The sequence below is a fragment of the Mugil cephalus genome, chromosome 20, assembly GCF_022458985.1.
Source record: "Mugil cephalus isolate CIBA_MC_2020 chromosome 20, CIBA_Mcephalus_1.1, whole genome shotgun sequence".
Classification (NCBI taxonomy): Eukaryota; Metazoa; Chordata; class Actinopteri; order Mugiliformes; family Mugilidae; genus Mugil; species Mugil cephalus.
The window spans coordinates 15,419,352-15,445,014 of record NC_061789.1 but is presented as its reverse complement, the minus strand read 5'-3'; the positions used below and the strand labels follow the sequence as shown (position 1 = coordinate 15,445,014).

The following is a 25,663-nucleotide window of genomic DNA, read 5'->3' as shown; positions in this document are numbered from 1 at the left end:
CATAATTTGTCTGACGACTATTTTGATGTGATTGTCACATTCACAGATGAGCCCTCCTTTACCTGCAGTGAGACCTATGATGTTAAAGTGAATGGTGAGCTCCAGTGTGAACCAGAAGGACTACCTACACCCACACTCACCTGGTTCAAAGATGGACAAAACATAGCCCCACCACAGTGGACAAAGGAAGATAGTGGAGAATACTTACTTCAAGCATCCAACAAACACGGATCAGCCAATCACACGATACGTGTCAATATTTTGTGTAAGTTTTTAATCTTTAAAATGACAGAAATAAGTATTTTAAATTCCTCCCAAATAAAACCTCTGCTCCATACACCACTGTGGTGCACTGTAAGATTTCCCACCACACATTCATTATTTACTTTATCTAGCAAACACATCTGCATATATCAGTTTTTGATTATTCTGATATTTGTTTGCAGACACTCCGATCATCCTCAACTGTCCTGCACAATATGTTGTGGAACATAAGTACAGTTTGGACACGTTTCCCTGCAAAGCTGATGGGAACCCTCCACCCACAGTTAAGTGGTACCATGAGGATGAAGTGGTGAATCCATCTGTGCCTCTCAGCAGGAATGACTCAGGAAACTACAGAGCTGAATTTAAAAACAGCGTAGGCACGAACAGCACCACGGTTCAAATCACAGTAGAATGTGAGTGTGTATCTCATCTGGCTCAGTGTGTATCTCAGGAGAAATTATTTTGAAATGCACCTTCTTTTCTTTTGCCATAATTTGTCTGACGACTATTTTGATGTGATTGTCACATTCACAGATGAGCCCTCCTTTACCTGCAGTGAGACCTATGATGTTAAAGTGAATGGTGAGCTCCAGTGTGAACCAGAAGGACTACCTACACCCACACTCACCTGGTTCAAAGATGGACAAAACATAGCCCCACCACAGTGGACAAAGGAAGATAGTGGAGAATACTTACTTCAAGCATCCAACAAACACGGATCAGCCAATCACAGGATACGTGTCAATATTTTGTGTAAGTTTTTAATCTTTAAAATGTCGTTCTGTTGATTGTAAATGTAGGTCATTTGAGTACTTTTTCGCAGCATATGTCTTTTTCTCACATCACTTTTTTTTTCTTGCACAGATGCCCCTGAGTTTAAGGAGAAAGATGACAATGTGGAATTCATCCAGGGTGAGAATGTGACACTAAATTGCACCGCTGATGGCAATCCTCCTCCTGAGATCCAGTGGAGCCACACTCCAACCGGAGCTTCAGTGCCGACTGTGTGGCGCCAGAATACCATCACTGTCACAGGAGCCACGTCTACCAGTAGCGGTGTTTACGTTTGTGTTGCCACGAACGAAGTTGGGAAAGTGAAAGGATCTGTCACACTAGTGATGAAAGGTAACACCACTGGAAATGTAAACCGAAGAGCAGTAACTCATGTTGATGTTGCAACACAGGTTACAAGTATTGAGAATGAGATAAGATTCAACTTAATTGTCATTGTGCAGAGTACGGCACAGAGCCGAGGAAATACAGTTAGCACCTAACCAGAAATGCAATGAAAATATTATTTACATAAAGTGTAGGTATGTACAGAGGAATATGGACGGTATGCACATGGGTGACAGTGACAGTAGTGTCTAAAGATATTCTGAACTGGAATAATATATATATCTATATATATATATATATAGATATATATGCAGGTGTATACATATATGTTATATTTTGATATTGATTATTGTTTGTTTTGCAGGTGAACCTCCTGACTTTTCTCTGTCTGTTTTGCCACTGATAATTACATTATCATTAGCAATCATCTTGACCATCATCACCGTCATGCTTGTGCTCTTTTTACGCCATTGGCGTAAAAAACGAGGACAATACCATTTTGTCCAGCAGTCAGACATCTCCATGTCCATAATGACAAATGGGGAAAAGGCTGGGGACATTTAACACATCCTGACTGAATGAAAATTTTATTTGATGTGTAATTTGTCATTTTCTGCCTGTAAATAAAGTTATACATGTAAAATAATGATGTAGTGCTTTGCCAGTGTTCATGATCAAGCAGGTGCACTAAAGTTAGACCTATGTTAAAATGCTGTGTTTCTATTGGTAAGGTAACTTTGATATCTTTCTTTTTCGTTTTGAAACCCCCTGTCTGCATCTTAATTCTCTTCTAATACTGGATGTGTAAAATTGTACAGGCCTAAAATACTTACAGTGCTTGTGTGACACTGCAGCAGTTAATAAAGAAGAAAAAAATAAATGAACAAAAGCGGCTGACTGTGAGTGCTGATTTTCAAACAGGAAAGAAAGTTGCATCGTATTTTCACGTTTCAGCTCTTAGTTATGGATGTCTGCACCACTCGTTGTGTTTCATGAACATCAGACAGAGAAGAGTATGATTTAAACAAAAATATGATTTGAACCAATCCAAGCTGCGGACCTGTATCAACCCACTGGCCACTGCAACATGTGTTTCAGTGCACTGGCCCTTTAAGAATTAGGATTTGGGAGTGACGCAGATACGAAAACTAGTCTGTCCCCCGTTTCCTTCGCTACGAAAAATATTTTGACAGACCAGGGTTCGTCAACCCGCGGCTCTTTCGGTCCTCTGCCGCGGCTCTCCGTGGCGAGCGGTGCGGGGCAAGGACGCTGATTAAAGTCGTCTTTCGCTAACTGCCTTAGAAAAGCGATAACTGTCCAGTCAATAGTAAAAAACAAACAAAAAGATAAATAAACGGCGACGCCACAACCGAATGATATTGAATGCCACACTACTCACACACATAACATCAAACAAAAGCACCCTACTCCCACAGTGCATTGCAGCACATATAGTCTACTCCTTGTTATCGAGTATTTTATTCAAATGGATTTTATTTCACTTCGTTAGTTTTAAAAAAAAATATATGGATTTTTTTTGGTGATCTTGTAACATTAAAATAAAACGTGTTTATTTTTTTATATTGTCGCCTAAAAAAATACGTCACAACTGCCGATGTGCGTCACCCGTCGTCAGGTCCAGCTCGCTATTTATTGAACTTTTCGACCGCAGGTAAGCCAACCATGGATAAATCCCTGTTATGTATGCATAAATACAGTTTTGTTTTCTCTGTAGTATTTCTTTCATTTTATAAATGCAACACACTATAGTTTTTTTATACATAGCATCGAGGTAAAAAACGATATATGCAGAGTTATCTTTGGCTCTTTGACTGTTGAAGGTTGCTGACCCCTGTGTTAGAGGGTGCACGCTGAGGAGTTGGGTAACGCAAGGCGTCCTCTGGTGAGGAATAAAGGTCTGGAGAAGCAGCGGGACGTTGAAGCCTAATCGCTCGCTTGCGTTTGCAGAACGGTGCATTCACGGACGCGCTTTCCCAGCGTTTAATAGGTCCTGAAAAAAATCAAGTTGCTATTAAGCAGCAAACCACTAAGCCACTTCTTGAATTCAATAGTAGAAGTAATGACACCATGTAGGACCTAAACATGCTCTGTCGTCACATTACACATTCTTAGGGAACTTGGATATATAAAAATGTAGTAGTAGTAGAGGATAGGGAGGTTGTGACCTCATTACAGAATCTCCCCCTAGGACTCTCCCCCCCGTCCCTTTTCCATCCTATGTGCTGGTGCAACAGCCTAATTAGTTTTGCCCTACTTTGATTGATTCAGAGAAACATCCGCACCGCAGTATAAATTAGAGGCTCTGTTTCGGTGCGACGGTCTTTCCTGTATGACAGCTTCCACCTGGAACCAGAGAGCGACTGGTACAGACTGTGGTTAGGACAGTACCACAGCAGCGCCGGGGACTCCCTCGCATGGCACAACAACAAGACCTTCACCACTTTGAATTGATACAAGGATGGCTACACAGGTGTGCTCCTCCTCCGCCCCTGTTTAGCCCCTCTCCATCATATTTTCTGTCAGTAACAGTTGTCTCTTCTTCTTTTTTTGTCGCCAGGTAACTGTGTTCATTACCAGAAAGGAGGCTGGTGGTATCACATGTGTGTATCACACTCCAATCTGAATGGCGTGTGGTATCGGGGCGGACACTACCGGAGTCGCTATCAGGATGGGGTCTACTGGGCAGAGTTCCACGGAGGCTCCTACTCCCTCAAACGAGTTTCTATGATGATCAAACCCACATAGCGGTGTTGCTCCATGGACACGTGACACAGAAACACAGAGTATTATGGATGATCCTCAGACATATCCAGAGGCAACCAAACAATTCAACCCTTCACTGAGTCTGTTTCATGAATAAAGTGAGAAATGAATTCAGTGACGTGACTATGACCTCTGAATTACTCAATGAAGCTGCACTACATTGACGAATATGACAAGTTTGTGTTGCAATTTCCTAAAATCCAACGTTGTGTGTTTTCCATGTTGCATTTTACTTTTCAATAAAATCCTGTGCAATTAGCTTCTTTGTGGCAGTTTTGAAAACATGTTCAAAAAGATAGAGGAAATTATTCTAAAATGAGAAAGGGAGTTGTCTCGTGTTGTATCGAGGGTTGAACTACACAGTGTGGTTTTGTATGCTCACTTCCTGTTCCGGTGGGGGAAGGTTGTTTTCCTTTGTACTACCCTTTCTCATGTATCTGTCACCACAATTTAGCCAGTGAACGCTGAGCCACTATTCATATGTATTCAGGGTTTGAAGGTGGACAGCCTCTGGACCATCCTGAAACAACGCCGCTCCCTCTTGTCTCCTGCATGCTCTCCAAGCATGCTGCTGCTCAGGATGTTGGGTCTTATCATAATCCTGTTTTTACTTTGCGGTGAGTGATGCTTTATAAATAGCACTGTGTGGATCTTAAGCGTTAGACGACTTTTATGCGATGATTTGTGATAAACCCTAATAATATATACCATATAATGATGCGTTGTAAATGAATTACCTTCTAGTGAAGTTCTGGTAGAGAGAACATATGGAGAAATAAAATTTCATCTGCATAGAGTGGGTGTGGTGATAGATTTTTACACAAATGACTAAGTATATACATAGCAACCACTTGATTACCATATCAGAGTACAGCATATGAATATTTAAATACTTGAAGATAGTTCTTAATATATAACGTGGTGTCAACATTTGGTCGGAATTTTGCTCAACGTATGGAACTTTCCATCTGGGCGTCAACGAGCAGAACATGTCCCTGCTTTCCCCGGGGTCTCTTTGTTTTAGTGTGTGTGTGTTTTTAGCATCAAATAATCACATTTTTAGGCCATGGATATTTAAAACTGACATTTCTTGAAAAAAGAAGTTAAACGGAATAGTGGAAGTTATTCATATTAAAAGTGTGTATTTTATTGGGCTTGTAATCAGTTGTGACCACCAGAGAGCATCAAACATGTCGCTTGTCTGTCCACAGATGCAGACAGCACTTGCCCTCCAGATTCAACTCCTCTTCAGGTGGAACCTGCTGTGATAATAAAAGAATATGGAGATCATGTTGATGTAAACTGCTCCCACTATGACAATCACCTTCACATATTGTGGAGAGTTGGAAACAATACATTTGTAGGTGACAATGATTACTTTGTCATGCACAATTTGTCACTGTCAGACTGGAACATGAATGCAGAGTGCATAGTTAAAATAAATGATTCTCATGAATGCAGCAAACATCTTGAAATTAACGTTTACAGTAAGTATACCTTCTAATTTTTTTATACAGTAGAAACAGTGATCTAAAAGCACGTGCAACTAAGCAACTTGTATTTTATTTAATTTTGACAGAGAACCCAGAAGTTATCCTCTCCACCAAGAATGTACAGGCTTTGGGGGATGAGACACTGTATGAACTGCAGTGTGATATCCTCGATGTCGCTCCCGTTGAAAATCTCGTATTGAGGTGGTACACAAACAATGAACTCAACAAGACGGACGATTTCAGCAACACAATCAGAACACCGGTGAATGAGTCTAGTACTCTGACCCTCAGAGTCAGAAGAGAAGATAATGTAGTCCAGGTTACATGTGAGGCTCAGCTGGTCTTTGGGCCGAGTGGAAGTTTACCGTCTGTTTTTCACACCCACAATGTTTCTGCACACTGTGAGTAAAAGTCCTGCTGTTTCGGTTAAATGTTAAATAAGTGTAGTTAACCGTCATGTCATGTGTGTATTTGAAATGAAACTGAATGAAATGCCCGTTTATCTCTTCAGATGCTCCTGAGCTCAAGATTCAATCCAATACTCAGCACATAGATGTAGCTGAGGGCGAGGACATCTCACTGAACTGTGAAGCTGAGGGAAACCCTCCTCCTGTCTTTCAGTGGACCAGTGATGGGCTCAGTGTGCTGGAGGAGGACTCAGACACACTCAACATTACTCAAGTAAATGCCAGCTCAACCTACATCTGCACAGCTACCAATAATCTTGGAAGTATAACTAAGCAAATCCATGTTCACGTGACAAACGTGAACGTCCAAGCAACCCCTGCAGCCGCTCCCTTGTCTCCTCTCGCTCCTGAAACAGGTCCTGACACTGGCGCAGGCTTTTTTAACTTTTAATATCTGTGTTGATTATCTGCTGGATTATGACTCATTTCATACTGTGCACCAGAAAAGAAGCAATGATGAAATATATGTTTGCTTGTGAATGGCAGGTTGCCCGGTGACACTGACTCCCCCGGAAATTGTGGTGAGGTTTGGAGATCCAGTTTCAGTCAACTGCAACACATCAGGTGATAAAGGACTAGGTTGGGAGGCCACAGTTGGAGGCACGGGTTTAGAAAATGTAGCCTTTCTGCCGTGGACGGTTGAAAACCTGAACACCTGGAACCCCCTGGCCTCCTGCTACACTTTTGTGAATGATAAACAGTGTGAAAAACATCTAAACTTCACTGTATATCGTGAGTATAAGTCCACAGTTTGCACTGCATCATCTTTGTCCTACAATTGTTTGATATGGGAACATACTGATGCCAGTTGCTCATAGAAACTTCACAGTACATACATAAAATATAATGGTGTACAACATGATATAGTATCTAATTAATAGCACATATCCATGTTTTATGTGGAAATGAAATGCTCCATCCTTATCAATCCTTCTTTTTTTCAATTATTAACAGAGACTCCAGACCAAGTGTCCGTGCTGGATGATGGTCCGATGCTGGAGGGCAAAGAGTACCAGCTGCTATGTAGCATCACCAATGTGGCTCCTGTGCGGAAGCTCAAAGTGAAGTGGTACCGAGGTCACGAAACTCTGTTTGAAGAAACATTCAATGACACCGTATTGACCTCACAAAATCTTAATTCTACCTTGAGAATCACTCCTACCAAAGAAAACAATGGAGCCGTTTTTACGTGTCAGGCTGAGCTGCACCTTGGACCCAATGGACCAAAATTCCTCCAAAATAAAACTTCTGCTCCATACACCGCTGTGGTGCACTGTAAGATTTCCCACCACACATTCATTATTTATTTTATCTGCCAAACACCTCTGCAGATATCAGTTTTTGATTATTCTGATATTTATTTGCAGACACTCCAATCATCATCAACTGTCCTGCACAATATGTTGTGGAACATAACTACAGTTTGGACATGTTGCCCTGCAAAGCTGATGGGAACCCTTCACCGACAGTTAACTGGTACCATGAGGATGAAGTGGTGAATCCATCTGTGCCTCTCAGCAGGAATGACTCAGGAAACTACAGAGCTGAATTTGAAAACAGCGTAGGCACGGACAGCACCACGGTTCAAATCACAGTAGAATGTGAGTGTGCATCTCATCTGGCTCAGTGTGTATCTCAAGACAAATTATTTTGAAATGCACCTTCTTTTCTTTTGCCATAATTTGTCTGACGACTATTTTGATGTGATTGTCACATTCACAGATGAGCCCTCCTTTACCTGCAGTGAGACCTATGATGTTAAAGTGAATGGTGAGCTCCAGTGTGAACCAGAAGGACTACCTACACCCACACTCACCTGGTTCAAAGATGGACAAAACATAGCCCCACCACGGTGGACAAAGGAAGATAGTGGAGAATACTTACTTCAAGCATCCAACAAACACGGATCAGCCAATCACACGCTACGTGTCAATATTTTGTGTAAGTTTTTAATCTTTAAAATGACAGAAATAAGTATTTTAAATTCCTCCAAAATAAAACCTCTGCTCCATACACCGCTGTGGTGCACTGTAAGATTTCCCACCACACATTCATTATTTACTTTATCTGCCAAACACATCTGCAAAAACAGTTTTTGATTATTCTGATATTTGTTTGCAGACACTCCGATCATCCTCAACTGTCCTGCACAATATGTTGTGGAACATAAGTACAGTTTGGACATGTTGCCCTGCAAAGCTGATGGGAACCCTTCACCGACAGTTAACTGGTACCATGAGGATGAAGTGGTGAATCCATCTGTGCCTCTCAGCAGGAATGACTCAGGAAACTACAGAGCTGAATTTGAAAACAGCGTAGGCACGGACAGCACCACGGTTCAAATCACAGTAGAATGTGAGTGTGCATCTCATCTGGCTCAGTGTGTATCTCAAGACAAATTATTTTGAAATGCACCTTTTTTTCTTTTGCCATAATTTGTCTGACGACTATTTTGATGTGATTGTCACATTCACAGATGAGCCCTCCTTTACCTGCAGTGAGACCTATGATGTTAAAGTGAATGGTGAGCTCCAGTGTGAACCAGAAGGACTACCTACACCCACACTCACCTGGTTCAAAGATGGACAAAACATAGCCCCACCACGGTGGACAAAGGAAGATAGTGGAGAATACTTACTTCAAGCATCCAACAAACACGGATCAGCCAATCACACGCTACGTGTCAATATTTTGTGTAAGTTTTTAATCTTTAAAATGTTGTTCTGTTGATTGTAAATGTAGGTCATTTGAGTACTTTTTCGCAGCATATGTCTTTTTCTCAAATCACTTTTTATTTTCTTGCACAGATGCCCCTAAGTTTAAGGAGAAAGATGACAATGTGGAATTCATCCAGGGAGAGAATGTGACACTAAATTGCAACGCTGATGGCAATCCTCCTCCTGAGATCCAGTGGAGCCACACTCCAACCGGAGCTTCAGTGCCCACTGTGTGGCGCCAGAATACCATCACTGTCACAGGAGCCACGTCTACCAGTAGCGGTGTTTACATTTGTGTTGCCACGAACGAAGTTGAGAAAGTGACAAGATCTGTCACACTAGTGATGAAAGGTAACACCACTGGAAATGTAAACCGAAGAGCAGTAACTCATGTTGATGTTGCAACACAGGTTACAAGTATTGAGAATGAGATAAGATTCAACTTAATTGTCATTGTGCAGAGTACGGGCACAGAGCCGAGGAAATACAGTTAGCACCTAACCAGAAATGCAATGAAAATATTATTTACATAAAGTGTAGGTATGTACAGAGGAATATGGACGGTATGCACATGGGTGACAGTGACAGTAGTGTCTAAAGATATTCTGAACTGGAATAATATATGTATATATATATATATATATATATATGCAAGTGTACACATATGAGTTATATTTTGATATTGATTAATTGATTATTGTTTGTTTTGCAGGTCACTTTCCTCCGTGGCTTTGGCTGCCGATAATTATATCAGTGATCATCTTGACCATCAGCATATTCGTGGTCTTTTTACGCCATCGGCGGAAAAAGCAAGGAGAATACAATTTTGTCCAGCAGTCAGACATCACCATGTCCATAATGACTAATGGGGAAAAGGCTGGGGACATTTAACACATCCTGACTGAATGAAAATTTTATTTGATGTGTAATTTGTCATTTTCTGCCTGTAAATAAAGTTACACATATAAAATAATGATGTAGTGCTTTGCCAGTGTTCATGATCAAGCAGATGCACTAAAGTTAGACCTATGTTAAAATGCTGTGTTTCTATTGGTAAAGTAACTTTGATCTTTCTTTTTCGTTTTAAAACCCCCTGTCTGCATCTTAATTCTCTTCTAATACTGGATGTGTAAATAAATGTACAGGCCTAAAATACTTACAGTGCTTGTGTGACACTGCAGCAGTGAATAAAGAAAAAAAAGAATAAATGAACAAAAGCGGCTGACTGTGAGTGCTGATTTTGAAACAGGAAAAGAAGTTGCATCATATTTTCACGTTTCAGCTCTTAGTTATGAGTGTCTGCACCACTCGTTGTGTTTCATGAACATCAGACAGAGAAGAGTATGATTTAAACAAAAATATGACTTGAACCAATCCAAGCTGTGGGCCTGTATCAACCCACTGGCCACTGCAACATGTGTTTCAGTGCACTGGCCCTTTAAGAATTAGGATTTGGGAGTGACGCGGATACGAAAACTAGTCTGTCCCCCGTTTCCTTCGCTATGAAAAATATTTGGACAAACTAGACCAGGGTTCGGCAACCCGCGGCTCCGGAGCCGCATGCGGCTCTTTCGGTCCTCTGCCGCGGCTCTCCGTGGCGAGCGGTGCGGGGCAAGGACGCTGATCAAAGTCGTCTTTCGCTTACTGCCTTAGAAAAGCGATAACTGTAGAGTCACTAGTGAAAAAAAGAAAAGAAAAAAAAAAAAACAGCGCCGCCACAACCGAATGATATTGAATGCCACACTACTCACACACATAACATCAAACAAAAGCACTCCACTCCCACAAAGCTTTGGAGAACATATGGTCTATTCCTTGTTATCGATTTAATTCAAATGCATTTTTATTTCAATTCGTTAGTTTTTTTTAATAAAAATATAAATTTGAATTTGTGGTGATCTTGTAACATTAAAAAAAAAACATGTTTAATTTTTTATATTGTCGCCCAAAAAAACGTCACAACTGCCGATGTGCGTCACCCGTCGTCAGGTCCAGCTCGCTACTTATTGAACTTTTCGACCGCAGGTAAGCCAACCATGGATAAATCCCTGTTATGTATGCATAAATACAGTTTTGTTTTCTCTGTAGTAGTTCTTTCATTTCATAAATGCAACACACTATAGTTATTTTATACACAGCATCGAGGTAAAAAACGATATATGCAGAGTTATCTTCATTTTTGATGTCAAAAAGGGTTTTGTGGCGTTGGTGTTCTTTTCTGTGGGAAACGGGTCCAAATGGCTCTTTGACTGTTGAAGGTTGCTGACCCCTGTCTTAGAGGGTGCACGCTGAGGAGTTGGGTAACGCAAGGCGTCCTCTGGTGAGGAATAAAGGTCTGGAGAAGCAGCGGGACGTTGAAGCCTAATCGCTCGCTTGCGTTTGCAGAACGGTGCATTCACGGACGCGCTTTCCCAGCGTTTAATAGGTCCTGAAAAAAATCAAGTTGCTATTAAGCAGCAAACCACTAAGCCACTTCTTGAATTCAATAGTAGAAGTAATGACACCATGCAGGACCTAAACATGCTCTGTCGTCACATTACACATTCTTAGGGAACTTGGATATATAAAAATGTAGTAGTAGTAGAGGATAGGGAGGTTGTGACCTCATTACAGAATCTCCCCCTAGGCCTCTTCCCCCCGTCCCTTTTCCATCCTATGTGCTGGTGCAACAGTCTAATTAGTTTTGCCCTACTTTGATCGATTCAGAGAAACATCCGCACCCCAGTATAAATTAGAGGCTCTGTTTCGGTGCGACGGTCTTTCCTGTATGACAGCTTCCACCTGGAACCAGAGAGCGACTGGTACAGACTGCGGTTAGGACAGTACCACAGCAGCGCTGGGGACTTCCTCTTTGAATCGAGACAAGGATGGCTACACAGGTGTGTGTCTTTTTTTGTTGCCAAGTAACTGTGCTCATTACCAGAAAGGAGGCTGGTGGTATCACATGTGTGTATCACACTCCAATCTGAATGGCGTGTGGTATCGGGGCGGACACTACCGGAGTTGCTATCAGGATGGGGTCTACTGGGCAGAGTTCCACGGAGGCTCCTACTCCCTCAAACGAGTTTCTATGATGATCAAACCCACATAGCGGTGTTGCTCCATGGAAACGTGACACAGAAACACAGAGTATTATCGATGATCCTCAGACATATCCAGAGGCAACCAAACAATTCAACCCTTCACTGAGTCTGTTTAATAAATAAAGTGAGAAATGAATTCAGTGACATGACTATGACCACTGAATTACTCAATGAAGCTGCACTACATTGACGAATATGACAAGTTTGTGTTGCAATTTCCTAAAATCTGTCAGGCCGGGACTCAAAGCAGAACTCAGGACTCAGTATGCAGAGATGACAAAGGGGCTTTAATTGGAATGCTCAGAGATCCCTCACAGAGGGACAAACAAATGGCCACAAAAATTCCTGGACGTAAATCTAATCAGTGAAAACAAAAAACTCTCCAAAAGGAGGAAATTCAAATCGAAGAAACAAATCACAAAATAAACACAAAACACTCCGAATGGAGGAAAACCTTAGAACTGAGGAAATAACAAAGAAAAGACTAAACAAACCAAAACTATCTCTCCGAGAGGATTCACAGGCTTACTTGAAATTACTTTGGTTGAAAACATGAAGCAAAGCACGAGAACAGGTTGACGACGACAACACTCTGGCACAAGACAAGGGGAACGCAGACTACTTAAACACATGGAGGGAAATAGGGGACAGGTGGACACAATCAGGAATCAGGGAAGACAATCAGACTTGTGACACATGAGGAAGGGCAAGTGGCCTGAAACGAGAGGAGCGTTACTTTTCAAAATAAAACAGGAAATGACAGGACAAAACAACCCCAAGACAAGACGCCCTCACCACGGTGTGACAAAATCCAAAATTGTGTGTTTTCCATGTTGCATTTTACTTTTCAATAAAATCCTGTGCAATTAGCTTCTTTGTGGCAGTTTTGAAAACATGTTCTAAAGGAATTGTTTTGAATCAATTATACTGATAAGGGGCGTTTTCGAGGGTTGCACCACAAGGTGTGGTTTTTTATTTTCACGTCCTGTGCTGCTGGGCATTGAAGGTTGCTTTCCTTTATCCTACCCATGCTCGTGTAACTGCCGGCAGCATTTCACCATCACACCGGTGAACGCTGAGCCACTATTCATATGTTTCCAGGGTTTGAAGGTGGACAACCTCTGGACCATCCTGAAACAACGCCGCTCCCTCTTGTCTCCTGCATGCTCTCCAAGCATGCTGCTGCTCAGGATGTTGGGTCTTATCATGATCATGTTTTTACTTTGCGGTGAGTGATGCTTTATAAATAGCACTGTGCGGATCTTAAGCGTTAGATGACATTTTATTCAATGATTTGTAATAAGCCCTAATAATATATACCATATAATGATACGTTGTAAATGAATTACCTTCTAGTGAGGTTCTGGTAGAGAGAACATATGGAAAAATAAAATTTCATCTGCACACAGATTTTTACACAAATGACTATGTATATACATAGCAACCACTTGATTACCATATCAGAGTACAGCATATGAATACTTGAATACTTGAAGATAGTTCTAAATATATAACGTGGTGTCAACATTTGCACAATTTTTTAGAAATTTTGCAACGTATGGAACTTTCCATCTGGGCGTCAACGAGCAGAACATTTCCCTGCTTTCCCCGGGGTCTCTTTGTTTTAGTGTGCGTGTTTTTTTAGCATCAAATAATCACATTTTAGACCATGGATATTTAAAACTGACATTTCTTGAAAAAAGAAGTTAAATGAAATAGTGGAAGTTATTCATATTAAAAGTGTGTATTTTATTGGGCTTGTAATCAGTTGTGACCACCAGAGAGCATCAAACATGTCGCTTGTCTGTCCACAGATGCAGACAGCACTTGCCCTCCAGATTCAACTCCTCTTCAGGTGGAACCTGCTGTGATAATAAGAGAATATGGACATCATGTTGATGTAAACTGCTCCCACTATGACGATCACCTTGACATATTGTGGAGAGTTGGAAACAATACATTTGTAGGTGACGATGATGACGACTATTTCACGCTCAGTTTGCCACTGTCAGACTGGAACATGAATGCAGAGTGCATAGTGAAAATAGATGATTCTCATGAATGCAGCAAACATCTTGAAATTAACGTTTACAGTAAGTATACCTTTTAATTTTTTATACAGTAGAAACAGTGATCTAAAAGCAACTAACAAACTTGTATTTCATTTTATTTTGACAGAGAACCCAGAAGTTGTCCTCTCCACCAAGAATGTACAGGCTTTGGGGGATGAGACACTGTTTGAACTGCAGTGTGATATCCTCGATGTCGCTCCCGTTGAAAATCTCGTATTGAGGTGGTACACAAACAATGAACTCAACATAAAGGACGTTTTCAACAACACAATCAGAACACCGGTGAATGAGTCTAGTACTCTGACCCTCAGAGTCAGAAGAGAAGATAATGTAGTCCAGGTTACATGTGAGGCTCAGCTGGTCTTTGGGCTGAGTGAAAGTTTACCGTCTGTTTCTCACACTTACGGTGTTTCTGCACACTGTAAGTAAAAGTCCTGCTGTTTCAGTTAAATGTTAAATAAGTGTAGTTAACCGTCATGTCATGTGTGTAATTGAAATGAAACTGAATGAAATGCCCGTTTATCTCTTCAGATGCTCCTGAGCTCAAGATTCAATCCAATACTCAGGACATAGATGTAGCTGAGGGCGACGACATCTCACTGAACTGTGAAGCTGAGGGAAACCCTCCTCCTGTCTTTCAGTGGACCAGTGATGGGCTCAGTGTGCTGGAGGAGGACTCAGACACACTCAACATTACTCAAGTAAATGCCAGCTCAACCTACATCTGCACAGCTGGCAATTATCTTGGAAACATAACTAAGCAAATCCATGTTCATGTGACAAACGTGAACGTGCAAGCAACCCCTCTCGCTCCTGAAATAGGTACTGGCACTGGCGCAGGCTTTTTTAACTTTTAATATCTGTGTTGAGTATCTGCTGGATTATGACTCATTTCATACTGTGCACCAGAAAAGAAGCAATGATGAAATATATGTTTGCTTGTGAATGGCAGGTTGCCCGGTGACACTGACTCCCCCGGAAATTGTGGTGAGGTTTGGAGATCCAGTTTCAGTCAACTGCACCACATCAGGTGATGAAGGACTAGGTTGGGAGGCCACAGTTGGAGACACGGGTTTAGAAAATGTAGCCTTTCTGCCGTGGACAGTTGAAAACCTGAACACCTGGAACCCCCTGGCCTCCTGCTACACTTTTGTGAATGATAAACAGTGTGAAAAACATCTAAACTTCACTGTATATCGTGAGTATAAGTCCACAGTTTGCACTGCATCATCTTTGTCCTACAATTGTTTGATATGGGAACATAATGATGCCAGTTGCTCATAGAAACTTCACAGTACATACATAAAATATAATGGTGTACAACATGATATAGTATCTAATTAATAGCACATATCCGATGTTTTATGTGGAAATGAAATGCTCCATCCTTATCAATCCTTCTTTTTTCAATTATTAACAGAGACTCCAGACCAAGTGTCCGTGCTGGATGATGGTCCGATGCTGGAGGGCAAAGAGTACCAGCTGCTATGTAGCATCACCAATGTGGCTCCTGTGCGGAAGCTCAAAGTGAAGTGGTACCGAGGTCACGAAACTCTGTTTGAGGACACATTAGGTGACACCGTATTGACCTCACAAAATCTTAATTCTACCTTGAGAATCACTCCTACCAAAGAAAACAATGGAGCCGTTTTTACGTGTCAGGCTGAGTTGCACCTTGGACCCAATGGACCAAAATTCCTCCCAAATAAAACCTCTGCTCCATACACCGCTGTGGTGCACTGTGAGATTTCCCACCACACATTAATTATTTACTTAATCTGCCAAACACATCTGCAGATATCAGTTTTTGATTATTCTGATATTTGTTTGCAGACACTCCGATCATCATCAACTGTCCTGCACAATATGTTGTTCAACCTGGGTTCAGTTTGGACATGTTGCTCTGTGAAGCTGATGGGAACCCTCCACCCACAGTTAAGTGGTACCATGATGATAAAGTGGTGAATCCATCTGTGCCTCTCAGCAGGACTGACTCAGGAAACTACAGAGCTGAATTTGAAAACAGCGTAGGCACGGACAGCACCACGGTTCAAATCACAGTGGAATGTGAGTGTGCATCTCACCTGGCTCAGTGTGTATCTCAAGACAAATTATTTTGAAATGCACCTTCTTTTCTTTTGCCATAATTTGTCTGACGACTATTTTGATGTGATTGTCACATTCACAGATGAGCCCTCCTTTACCTGCAGTGAGACCTATGATGTTAAAGTGAATGGTGAGCTCCAGTGTGAACCAGAAGGACTACCTACACCCACACTCACCTGGTTCAAAGATGGACAAAACATAGCCCCACCACGGTGGACAAAGGAAGATAGTGGAGAATACTTACTTCAAGCATTCAACAAACACGGATCAGCCAATCACACGCTACGTGTCAATATTTTGTGTAAGTTTTTAATCTTTAAAATGACAGAAATAAGTATTTTAAATTCCTCCAAAATAAAACTTCTGCTCCATACACCGCTGTGGTGCACTGTAAGATTTCCCACCACACATTCATTATTTACTTTATCTGCCAAACACCTCTGCAGATATCAGTTTTTGATTATTCTGATATTTATTTGCAGACACTCCAATCATCATCAACTGTCCTGCACAATATGTTGTGGAACATAAGTACAGTTTGGACATGTTGCCCTGCAAAGCTGATGGGAACCCTTCACCGACAGTTAACTGGTACCATGAGGATGAAGTGGTGAATCCATCTGTGCCTCTCAGCAGGAATGACTCAGGAAACTACAGAGCTGAATTTGAAAACAGCGTAGGCACGGACAGCACCACGGTTCAAATCACAGTAGAATGTGAGTGTGCATCTCATCTGGCTCAGTGTGTATCTCACGAGAAATTATTTTGAAATGCACCTTCTTTTCTTTTGCCATAATCTGTCTGACAACTATTTTGATACAATTGTCACATTCACAGATGAGCCCTCCTTTACCTGCAGTGAGACCTATGATGTTAAAGTGAATGGTGAGCTCCAGTGTGAACCAGAAGGACTACCTACACCCACACTCACCTGGTTCAAAGATGGACAAAACATAGCCCCACCACAGTGGACAAAGGAAGATAGTGGAGAATACTTACTTCAAGCATCCAACAAACATGGATCAGCCAATCACACGCTACGTGTCAATATTTTGTGTAAGTTTTTAATCTTTAAAATGTCGTTCTGTTGATTGTAAATGTAGGTCATTTGAGTACTTTTTCGCAGCATATGTCTTTTTATCAAATCACTTTTTTTTTCTTGCACAGATGCCCCTGAGTTTAAGGAGAAAGATGACAATTTAGAATTCATCCAGGGAGAGAATGTGACACTAAATTGCAACGCTGATGGCAATCCTCCTCCTGAGATCCAGTGGAGCCACACTCCAACCGGAGCTTCAGTGCCCACTGTGTGGCGCCAGAATACCATCACTGTCACAGGAGCCACGTCTACCAGTAGCGGTGTTTACGTTTGTGTTGCCACGAACGAAGTTGGGAAAGTGACAAGATCTGTCACACAAGTGATGAAAGGTAACACCACTGGAAATGTAAACCGAAGAGCAATAACTGATTGCAATATAGTAGCAACATCAACAGTTAGGAAATACAGTTAGCACCTAACCAGAAATGCAATGAAAATATTATTTACATAAAGTGCAGGTATGTACAGAGGAATATGGGCAGTATGCACATGGGTGACAGTGACAGTAGTGTCTAAAGCTATTCTGAATTGGAATAATTGGAATAATATACTACACACACACACACATATATATATATATATATATATATAAATATGCAGGTGTACACATATGTGTTATATTTTGATATTGGTTATTGTTTGTTTTGCAGGTGAGCCTCTTGACTTTCCTCCGTTGCTTTACATCAACCCAGTCGTGGTCTTTTTACGCCATCTGCAGCAAAAACAAGGACAATACCATTTTGTCCAGCAGTCAGACATCTCCATGTCCATAATGCCAATGGGGAAAAGGCAAAGGGACATTTAACACATCTTGACTGAATGAAAATTTAATTTGATATGTAATTTGTCATTTTCCGCCTGTAAATAAAGTTACACATGTAAAATAATGATGTATTGCTTTGCCAGTGTTCACGATCAAGTAGGTGCACTAAAGTTAGACCTATGTTAAAATGCTGTGTTTCTATTGGTAAAGTAACTTTGATATCTTTCTTTTTCGTCTTGAAACCCCCTGTCTGCATCTTAATTCTCTTCTAATACTGGATGTGTAAAACTGTACAGGCCTAAAATACTTACAGTGCTTGTGTGACACTGCAGCGGTTAATAAAGAAGAAAAAAATAAATGAACAAAAGCGGCTGACTGTGAGTGCTGATTTTCAAACAGGAAAGGAATTTGCATCGTATTTTCACGTTTCAGCTCTTAGTTATGGATGTCTGCACCAGTCGGTGTGTTTCATGAACATCAGACAGAGAAGAGTATGATTTAAACAAAAATATGATTTGAACCAATCCAAGCTGCCTGTATCAACCCACTGGCCACTGCAACATGTGTTTCAGTGCACTGGCCCTTTAAGAATTGGGATTTGGGAGTGACGCGGATACGAAAACTAGTCTGTCCCCCGTTTCCTTCGCTATGAAAAATATTTGGACAAACTAGACCAGGGTTCGGCAACCCGCGGCTCCGGAGCCGCATGCGGCTCTTTCGGTCCTCTGCCGCGGCTCTCCGTGGCGAGCGGTGCGGGGCAAGGACGCTGATCAAAGTCGTCTTTCGCTAACTGCCTTAGAAAAGCGATAACTGTCCAGTCAATAGTAAAAAACAAACAAAAAGATAAATGAACGGCGACGCCACAACCGAATGATATTGAATGCCACACTACTCACACACATAACATCAAACAAAAGCACCCTACTCCCACAGTGCATTGCAGCACATATAGTCTACTCCTTGTTATCGAGTATTTTATTCAAATGCATTTTATTTCACTTCGTTAGTTTAAAAAATAAAAATATAAATTTGAATTTGTGGTGATCTTGTAACATTAAAATAAAACGTGTTTATTTTTTTATATTGTCTCCCAAAAAAACGTCACAACTGCCGATGTGCGTCACCCGTCGTCAGGTCCAGCTCGCTACTTATTGAACTTTTCGACCGCAGGTAAGCCAACAATGGATAAATCCCTGTTATGTATGCATAAATACAGTTTTGTTTTCTCTGTAGTATTTCTTTCATTTCATAAATGCAACACACTATAGTTTTTTAATACATAGCATCCAGGTAAAAAACGATATATGCAGAGTTATCTTCATTTTTGATGTCAAAGGAGTTTTGTGGCTCCCAGTGTTTTCTTTTCTGTGGGAAACGGGTCCAAATGGCTCTTTGACTGTTGAAGGTTGCTGACCCCTGTGTTAGAGGGTGCACGCTGAGGAGTTGGGTAACGCAAGGCGTCCTTTGGTGAGGAATAAAAGTCTGGAGAAGCAGCGGGACGCTGAAGCCTAATCGCTCGCTTGCGTTTGCAGAACGGTGCATTCACGGACGCGCTTTCCCAGCGTTTAATAGGTCCTGAAAAAAATCAAGTTGCTGCCAAGCAGCAAGCCACTAAGCCACTTCTTGAATTCAATAGTAGAAGTAATGACACCTTGCAGGACCGAAACATGCTCTGTCGTCACATTACACATTCTTAGGGAACCTGGATATGTAAAAATGGAGCAGTGCACAAGTAGAGGATAGGGAGGTTGTGACCTCATTACAGAATCTCCCCCTAGGACTCTTCCCCCCGTCCCTTTTCCATCCTATATGCTGGTGCAACAGCCTAATTAGTTTTGCCCTATTTTGATCGATTCAGAGAAACATCCGCATCCCAGTATAAATTAGAGGCTCTGTTTCGGTGCGACGGTCTTTTCTGTATGACAGCTTCCACCTGGAACCAGAGAGCGACTGGTACAGACTGTGGTTAGGACAGTACCACAGCAGCGCTGGGGACTCCCTCGTATGGCACAACAACAAGACCTTCACCACTTTGAATTGATACAAGGATGGCTACACAGGTGTGCTCCTTCTCCGCTCCTGTTCAGCACCTCTCCATCATATTTTCTGTCAGTAACAGTTGTCTCTTTTTCTTTTTTTTGTCGCCACGTAACTGTGTTCATTACCAGAAAGGAGGCTGGTGGTATCACATGTGTGCGCACTCCAATCTGAATGGCGTGTGGTATCGGGGCGGACACTACCGGAGTCGCTATCAGGATGGGGTCTACTGGGCAGAGTTCCACGGAGGCTCCTACTCCCTCAAATGAGTTTCTATGATGATCAAACCCACATAGCGGTGTTGCTCCTTGGACACGTGACACAAACACAGAGTATTATGGATGATCCTCAGACATATCCAGAGGCAACCAAACAATTCAACCCTTCACTGAGTCTGTTTAATAAATAAAGTGAGAAATGAATTCAGTGACATGACTATGACCTCTGAATTACCCAATGAAGCTGCACTACATTGACGAATATGACAAGTTTGTGTTGCAATTTCCCAAAATCCAAAATTGTGTGTTTTCCATGTTGCATTTTACTTTTCAATAAAATCCTGTGCAATTAGCTTCTTTGTGGCAGTTTTGAAAACATGTTCTAAAAGAATTGTTTTGAAAGATTTTATACTGATAAGGGGCGTTTTCGAGGGTTGCACCACAAGGTGTGGTTTTTTATTTTCACTTCCTGTGCTGCTGGGCGTTGAAGGTTGTTTTCCTTTATATTACCCAAGCTCATGTAACTGTCACCACAATTTAGCCAGAGAATGCTGAGTCACTATTCATATGTATCCAGGGTTTGAAGGTGGACAGTCTCTGGACCATCCTGAAACAACGCCGCTCCCTCTTGCCTCCTGCATGCTCTCCAAGCATGCTGCTGCTCAGGATGTTGGGTCTTATCATAATCCTGTTTTTACTTTGCGGTGAGTGATGCTTTATAAATAGCACTGTGTGGATCTTAAGCGTTAGACGACTTTTATGCGATGATTTGTGATAAACCCTAATAATATATACCATATAATGATGCGTTGTAAATGAATTACCTTCTAGTGAAGTTCTGGTAGAGAGAACATATGGAGAAATAAAATTTCATCTGCACACAGATTTTTACACAAATGACTATGTATATACATAGCAACCACTTGATTACCATATCAGAGTACAGCATATGAATATTTAAATACTTGAAGATAGTTCTAAATACGTTAACAAATGTTGTGCAAATTCAACATTTGCACAACATTTGTAGAAATTTTGCAACGTATGGAACTTTCCATCTGGGCGTCAACGAGCAGAACATTTCCCTGCTTTCCCCGGGGTCTCTTTGTTTTAGTGTGCGTGTTTTTTTAGCATCAAATAATCACATTTTAGACCATGGATATTTAAAACTGACATTTCTTGAAAAAAAGAAGTTAAACGAAATAGTGGAAGTTAATCATATTAAAAGTGTGTATTTTATTGGGCTTGTAATCAGTTGTGACCACCAGAGAGCATCAAACATGTCGCTTGTCTGTCCACAGATGCAGACAGCACTTGCCCTCCAGGTTCAACTCCTCTTCAGGTGGAACCTGCTGTGATAATAAGAGAATATGGAGATCATGTTGATGTAAACTGCTCACACTATGATGATCACTTTGACATATTGTGGAGAGTTGGAAACAATACATCTGTAGGTGACGATGATTACAACTATTTCACGCTCAGTTTGTCACTGTCAGACTGGAACATGAATGCAGAGTGCATAGTGAAAATAGATGATTCTCATGAATGCAGCAAACATCTTGAAATTAACGTTTACAGTAAGTATACCTTTTATTTTTTTATACAGTAAAAACAGTGATCAAAAGCACGTTCAACTAACAAACTTGTATTTTATTTAATTTTGACAGAGAACCCAGAAGTTGTCCTCTCCACCAAGAATGTACAGGCTTTGGGGGATGAGACACTGTATGAACTGCAGTGTGATATCCTCGATGTCGCTCCCGTTGAAAATCTCGTATTGAGGTGGTACACAAACAATGAACTCAACAAGACGGACGTTTTCAACAACACAATCAGAACACCGGTGAATGAGTCTAGTACTCTGACCCTCAGAGTCAGAAGAGAAGATAATGTAGTCCAGGTTACATGTGAGGCTCAGCTGGTCTTTGGGCTGAGTGAAAGTTTACCACCTGTTTCTCACACCCACAATGTTTCTGCACACTGTGAGTAAAAGTCCTGCTGTTTCAGTTAAATGTTAAATAAGTGTAGTTAACCGTCATGTCATGTGTGTATTTGAAATGAAACTGAATGAAGTGCCCGTTTATCTCTTCAGATGCTCCTGAGCTCAAGATTCAATCCAATACTCAGGACATAGATGTAGCTGAGGGCGACGACATCTCACTGAACTGTGAAGCTGAGGGAAACCCTCCTCCTGTCTTTCAGTGGACCAGTGATGGGCTCAGTGTGCTGGAGGAGGACTCAGACACACTCAACATTACTCAAGTAAATGCCAGCTCAACCTACATCTGCACAGCTGCCAATAATCTTGGAAACATAACTAAGCAAATCCATGTTCACGTGACAAACGTGAACGTCCAAGCAACCCCTGCAGCCGCTCCCTTGTCTCCTCTCGCTCCTGAAACAGGTACTGACACTGGCGCAGGCTTTTTTAACTTTTAATATCTGTGTTGAGTATCTGCTGGATTATGACTCATTTCATACTGTGCACCAGAAAAGAAGCAATGATGAAATATATGTTTGCTTGTGAATGGCAGGTTGCCCGGTGACACTGACTCCCCCGGAAATTGTGGTGAGGTTTGGAGATCCAGTTTCAGTCAACTGCACCACATCAGGTGATAAAGGACTAGGTTGGAAGGCCACAGTTGGAGACACGGGTTTAGAAAATGTAACCGTTCTGCCGTGGACAGTTCAAAACCTGAACACCTGGAACCCCCTGGCATCCTGCTACACTTTTGCGAATGATAAACAGTGTGAAAAATCTCTAAACTTCACTGTATATCGTGAGTATAAGTCCACAGTTTACACTGCATCATCTTTGTCCTACAATTGTTTGATATGGGAACATAATGATGCCAGTTGCTCATAGAAACTTCACAGTACATACATAAAATATAATGGTGTACAACATGATATAGTATCTAATTAATAGCACATATCCGATGTTTTATGTGGAAATGAAATGCTCCATCCTTATCAATCCTTCTTTTTCCAATTATTAACAGAGACTCCAGACCAAGTGTCCGTGCTGGATGATGGTCCGATGCTGGAGGGCAAAGAGTACCAGCTGCTATGTAGCATCACCAATGTGGCTCCTGTGCAGAAGCTCAAAGTGAAGTGGTACCGAGGTCACGAAACTCTGTTTGAAGACACATTCAATGACACCTCTTTGGTTGTATTGACCTCACAAAATCTTAATTCTACCTTGAGTATCACTCCTACCAAAGAAAACAATGGAGCCGTTTTTACATGTCAGGCTGAGCTGCACCTTGGACCCAATGGACCAAAATTCCTCCCAAATAAAACCTCTGCTCCATACATCGCTGTGGTGCACTGTAAGATTTCCCACCACACATTTATTATTTACTTAATCTGCCAAACATATCTGCAAAAACAGTTTTTGATTATTCTGATATTTGTTTGCAGACACTCCGATCATCATCAACTGTCCTGCACAATATGCTGTGAAACATAAGTACAGTTTGGACACGTTGCTCTGCAAAGCTGATGGGAACCCTCCACCCACAGTTAAGTGGTACCATGAGGATCAAGTGATGAATCCATCTGTTCCTCTCAGCAGGAATGACTCAGGAAACTACAGAGCTGAATTTAAAAACAGCGTAGGCCCGAACAGCACCACGGTTCAAATCACAGTAGAATGTGAGTGTGTATCTCACCTGGCTCAGTGTGTATCTCAAGACAAATTATTTTGAAATGCACCTTCTTTTCTTTTGCCATAATTTGTCTGACGACTATTTTGATGTGATTGTCACATTCACAGATGAGCCCTCCTTTACCTGCAGTGAGACCTATGATGTTAAAGTGAATGGTGAGCTCCAGTGTGAACCAGAAGGACTACCTACACCCACACTCACCTGGTTCAAAGATGGACAAAACATAGCCCCACCACAGTGGACAAAGGAAGATAGTGGAGAATACTTACTTCAAGCATCCAACAAACACGGATCAGCCAATCACACGCTACGTGTCAATATTTTGTGTAAGTTTTTAATCTTTAAAATGACAGAAATAAGTATTTTAAATTCCTCCCTCATAAAACTTCCATCTCATACACCACTGTGGTGCACTGTAAGATTTCCCATCACACATTTATTACAATTGTTCCACGCTACATGTTGTTGAACCTGTGTTCATTTTGGACATGTTGCTCTGCTCTTTATCTGCCAAACACCTCTGCATATATAAACACCCACGGTGTTTCTGCACAATGTGAGTAAAAGTCCTGCTGTTTCAGTTAAATGTTAGATAAGTGTAGTTAACCGTCATGTCATGTGTGTATTTGAAATGAAACTGAATGAAATGCCCGTTTATCTCTTCAGATGCTCCTGAGCTCAAGATTCAATCCAATACTCAGGACATAGATGTAGCTGAGGGCGACGACATCTCACTGAACTGTGAAGCTGAGGGAAACCCTCCTCCTGTCTTTCAGTGGACCAGTGATGGGCTCAGTGTGCTGGAGGAGGACTCAGACACACTCAGCATTACTCAAGTAAATGCCAGCTCAACCTACATCTGCACAGCTACCAATAATCTTGGCAAAATAACTAAGCAAATCCATGTTCATGTGACAAACGTGAACGCCCAAGCAACCCCTCTCGCTCCTGAAACAGGTACTGACACTGACACATATTCTGAATTGGAATAATATACTATATATATATATATATATATGCAGATGAACACATATGTGTAATTTTTTGATATTGATTAATTGATTATTGTTTGTTTTGCAGGTCACTTTCCTCCGTGGCTTTGGCTGGCAATAATTATATCAGTGATCATCTTGACCATCAGCATATTCGTGGTCTTTTTACGCCTTTGCCAGAAAAAAGAAGGACAATACCGTTTTGTCCAGCAGTCAGACATCTCCATGTCCATAATGACAAATGAGGGAAATGAAAATTTAATTTGATATGTAATTTGTCATTTTCCGCCTGTAAATAAAGTTACACATGTAAAATAATGATGTATTGCTTTGCCAGTGTTCACGATCAAGTAGGTGCACTAAAGTTAGACCTATGTTAAAATGCTGTGTTTCTATTGGTAAAGTAACTTTGATATCTTTCTTTTTCGTCTTGAAACCCCCTGTCTGCATCTTAATTCTCTTCTAATACTGGATGTGTAAAACTGTACAGGCCTAAAATACTTACAGTGCTTGTGTGACACTGCAGCGGTTAATAAAGAAGAAAAAAATAAATGAACAAAAGCGGCTGACTGTGAGTGCTGATTTTCAAACAGGAAAGGAAGTTGCATCGTATTTTCACGTTTCAGCTCTTAGTTATGGATGTCTGCACCAGTCGGTGTGTTTCATGAACATCAGACAGAGAAGAGTATGATTTAAACAAAAATATGATTTGAACCAATCCAAGCTGCCTGTATCAACCCACTGGCCACTGCAACATGTGTTTCAGTGCACT

General features: G+C 41.3%; 1 protein-coding gene across 6 annotated transcripts in view; it reads left to right on the top strand.

Moving 5' to 3' along the window:
* LOC124997812 (hemicentin-2-like) overlaps positions 1–25,457 on the top strand; it is a 32,535-nt gene extending 7,078 nt beyond the window's left edge. For 2 of the 6 annotated variants that reach the window (XM_047571813.1, XM_047571818.1), the window contains 23 exons: positions 5,382–5,657; positions 5,750–6,064; positions 6,175–6,486; positions 6,617–6,862; positions 7,085–7,405; positions 7,498–7,731; positions 7,853–8,071; positions 8,252–8,485; positions 8,607–8,825; positions 14,534–14,824; positions 14,955–15,200; positions 15,423–15,743; positions 15,836–16,069; positions 16,191–16,409; positions 16,591–16,824; positions 16,946–17,164; positions 22,321–22,632; positions 22,763–23,008; positions 23,231–23,560; positions 23,652–23,885; positions 24,007–24,225; positions 24,566–24,856; positions 24,980–25,457. In XM_047571813.1, the coding sequence (XP_047427769.1) occupies positions 5,382–5,657; positions 5,750–6,064; positions 6,175–6,486; positions 6,617–6,862; positions 7,085–7,405; positions 7,498–7,731; positions 7,853–8,071; positions 8,252–8,485; positions 8,607–8,825; positions 14,534–14,824; positions 14,955–15,200; positions 15,423–15,743; positions 15,836–16,069; positions 16,191–16,409; positions 16,591–16,824; positions 16,946–17,164; positions 22,321–22,632; positions 22,763–23,008; positions 23,231–23,560; positions 23,652–23,885; positions 24,007–24,225; positions 24,566–24,856; positions 24,980–25,158 (5,951 nt within the window). In that variant the 3' untranslated portion in view covers positions 25,159–25,457. The remainder of the gene's footprint in view (positions 1–5,381; positions 5,658–5,749; positions 6,065–6,174; positions 6,487–6,616; positions 6,863–7,084; positions 7,406–7,497; positions 7,732–7,852; positions 8,072–8,251; positions 8,486–8,606; positions 8,826–14,533; positions 14,825–14,954; positions 15,201–15,422; positions 15,744–15,835; positions 16,070–16,190; positions 16,410–16,590; positions 16,825–16,945; positions 17,165–22,320; positions 22,633–22,762; positions 23,009–23,230; positions 23,561–23,651; positions 23,886–24,006; positions 24,226–24,565; positions 24,857–24,979) is intronic. The other 4 variants (XM_047571816.1, XM_047571815.1, XM_047571814.1 and 1 more) reach the window with 4 other exon arrangements.
* Positions 25,458–25,663: the final 206 nt, after the last annotated feature.